At 29.3% G+C, this 3,352-nt stretch overlaps 1 protein-coding gene across 1 annotated transcript; it reads right to left on the bottom strand.

The window, feature by feature from the left end:
• Positions 1-2,385: 2,385 nt before the first annotated feature.
• Positions 2,386-3,075, bottom strand: LOC112457886. The gene has a single exon (XM_025021185.1). It carries the CDS (start codon positions 3,073-3,075, stop codon positions 2,386-2,388), a length of 690 nt encoding a protein of 229 aa, XP_024876953.1.
• Between the last annotated feature and the right edge of the window lie 277 nt (positions 3,076-3,352).

The following is a 3,352-nucleotide window of genomic DNA, read 5'->3' as shown; positions in this document are numbered from 1 at the left end:
CGAAAACGTCTAACTTCAAATGCGTCCCATACGCGAACCTGATTGGTCAGTTTGAAACGCCTTCTGTTTAAAAAAAAAATCGCAACACCGCAAAGTATGTTAATTTTTGTATCGAAATGTTCTTTCGGGGATTTATTTAACATTCGTCGACGTGATATTTCGGAACTTTCGGCATTAAAAATGCATGAATTATTATCACATTATAAATATCAATATACAAAAAATTAGGCGCATGTGTTACCAGCACGAAAACGTCGTGTCATCATTCAATTAAAATTTTATTGCAATCGCAGCATGAGCACTACAAAGATTTAGGTGAAAATGTAACTTTCGTCAATGATCTTTCGTCAATAATAGATGCAAGTAATATATGAAGTATTCGTCTGCGACATAAATGAATAAGTACGTGAAAATTTGCAAGTGTTTTCAGGAAAATTATTTGACGCGAAAATTTCTCTATTTTGTATAAAAGCAATCGTTTAAATGATCAGGCCGTGCCATACTCAGCGATATAATTTACAACATACGAATGGTACAACAAAATGCGGAAAAAATTGGATATTTAGAACGAATTTAGTAGAGATGTTTGAAAATATTAAAATTCTTGGATTGAATGCGATCCTGCTTTCTCTTAAATTGAAATATTCTACCAGATTATTTTAAATTGACATCAATAATTCAATTATTTTACTTATTACTAACTAATTGAAATTTCTCTTGTGTTGATAAGAAAATTGATAGCATTGCAAAAGATACAATTTCAACTGGAAGCGAATATTTTTCATTCACTAATAATACCTGATATTTAACTGTAAGATAATCTTCAATTTTCAGTCGATAGAGAAAATTTCAGAAGGAACAAGTAGAAAGGGAATATGTGTAAAATACGAAGTAAGCAAATGAGACTTTCTACCGAGCTGTGAGTGAGTTAGAAAAGTTTCTGTTAGTATATCTCAAATTCACTATATTAATATGTATTTGGTCGATTGTCTGCATGCGTTTGAGAAAGTTTTAATTATACATTCTGTATAATATACGTTCAAATCTCTGTTTCTTGGTTATAACTATTTAAATTGATATTGAAGTTCGCATAATTTTTGTCAGCAGTCAGACAGTTCTTTTAAGTATAAATAAGGTAATGGGTTTCTGGCCAGAGCTGCTGCAAATGTCACAGCGACTGCAATGACATAATATTAATTCGACACCTTCAGAGCAAGACTAGTTTTCTAATTACTAGCAACACTTCACTTTGGAAACAAACACGCCGCTTTGAGAAGGTAATATTGGAATCTGTTTGTCAATGCATTTAAATTTATAAAAAAATATATTCTTTAAATCACTTAATATACAATTAGAGTAAATTACTTAAAATCTTATACATATATATATATATATATATATATATATATATATATACCTATATAAATTATACTATTTATAATCTTATATGATCGTAAATTACTGTCATAATTATAAAAATAAAAGACTATAATAAATGTGAGAATAATATTTTTACACATCTGTTCATCATACGGAAATATTATAAGGAACATGATTTACATTCAAGAATTATTTATTTTTAGACAAATTTAATGCAGATAATTAATAAAACATTTTTTAAATCATGAATTATATGTTTCTTATAACTTAATGCGTAATGCATTCAAATAATATTCTTCAATGCAAAATTACAAATAATGAGAAACATACAAATCTTAATAAGGATTAAATGTTTAACAATATCTAAACTACATTTAAATAAAAATCGATATTTTTGCGATCATTTTCGCATATTAATCAGCTTTCATTGACGTCTTTTTAAATGATTCGTCGTAATATTCTTCCTTGACCATAAATCCATAAATCCATAACCGTGGAACATGAAATCACCATTTCGTACCAAATGCGTTTGTAGATTCGTAATTCTGTATAATTCTCAACTGTTGTGCGAAAATTCTTACAACCGTAAACACTTTATTCGCCGTTTGTGTAATTTTATTTGTTTATCTCTTTGTTCTTCAAAACCTGCAAAATATTTGTATGTATCGGCAATGTTAATTGTTATCTCAATGTAACTGTCAATGTCAGTATCTACAGTAAAATATTCTCTCGCTTTTTCAAATAATTTCAGAGTTTTTACGAAAACTGTTTTGGCATCCATCAAAATTTAATATACATATTTTTGCAATTTTGGTTGTTATATATGCCAATTCTTTTTTTAGTAAATCAGAAAACATTAAATCTGAATCCTCAGATTCTATTTCTAATTTTAATATTTTTTTTGCATCTCAGAAGGTTTTTCTTTATTCTGTGAGAAACTCCATAGAAACCCCAACATCTATAATAGCACTAACGGCTAAGGCATTATTATAACTTTTATTCGAATCAAGAGGTGCTTTCTTTCTCTTCCGATCTAATATCTTCATCAAATCTGTGTATTACATAATCTCCAATAGCAATGTGACTTTTAGCTTTAGGAAACAAATCGTTTGCTAGGAAGTTTCTAGACAGATCAAATAAGGTTAAAGTCATATTAAGACATTTTTCATCGAATTTTGTTTTGTTAGATGACATGTCTGTCAGTCGGATATTTAATGTGTTATGCATGTACGTTACAAATTTGTACTTATCTTTGCACCTTTTAAGATATAAACGTCCTAATTCCTGCAAAGTTGTGTGATGCAAAGTGTTCAAGATAATCCTAGGATTCGATTCTTCTTCTTTAACATCAACAAGACTTGGTATGTGGATGGGATCAGAATAATTTTCCATGTATAGCACATAACATCCTAATGCTAGATCCACATATTTAAAAGCATCTTTCTCTTTCTTCTTTGCAAAATATAATCCGTTAAGTACACCTATTATGGGCAATATAGTTTTACGGTTTAACAGTTTGTCCCCTAACAGTACCAAACTTCTTGCAAAATATTCTACAGCAGTATTTAAATCGTTAGTATCTGTGGAAGTAACATATTCTAAACCCATGTTGTAATGAGCTGTTGATAAAGCAACACGATCATCAAGATTTAGGTCCGTTAAAACATCGACTACATTATGATACAACACATTCATCCTCTCCTGTAACACTTTTATTTTGTTCCTCTTCTTAACAAGTTTATAATGTTTCCATCCATGTACTTTATTTCAAACGACAATTGTAAAATATCCACAAAAATTTCTTACTAATATTCATACTTGTAGTGGATTCGGCCGGTACCGTTTCTGTATAAACAATGAGAATTAATGGTTAAAAATTATTATATGGACATTTATCTAACTAAATTACTTATATGCGTTACCGAGTTGAAGGATATATAGCCTGTCTTTCTTCCATTACTTGTTTGAGGAA

Source organism: Temnothorax curvispinosus, unplaced genomic scaffold, assembly GCF_003070985.1.
Source record: "Temnothorax curvispinosus isolate PA1 unplaced genomic scaffold, ASM307098v1 QBEX01008400.1, whole genome shotgun sequence".
Taxonomy (NCBI): Eukaryota; Metazoa; Arthropoda; class Insecta; order Hymenoptera; family Formicidae; genus Temnothorax; species Temnothorax curvispinosus.
The sequence above is the reverse complement of the archived record's forward strand: the minus strand, read 5'-3'. Positions and strand labels throughout refer to the sequence as shown.

Excerpts from the sequence above, each read along its gene's own strand:
- LOC112457886 (XM_025021185.1), bottom strand. The coding sequence starts at position 3,075 with ATGAATGTGTTGTATCATAATGTAGTCGATGTTTTAACGGACCTAAAT.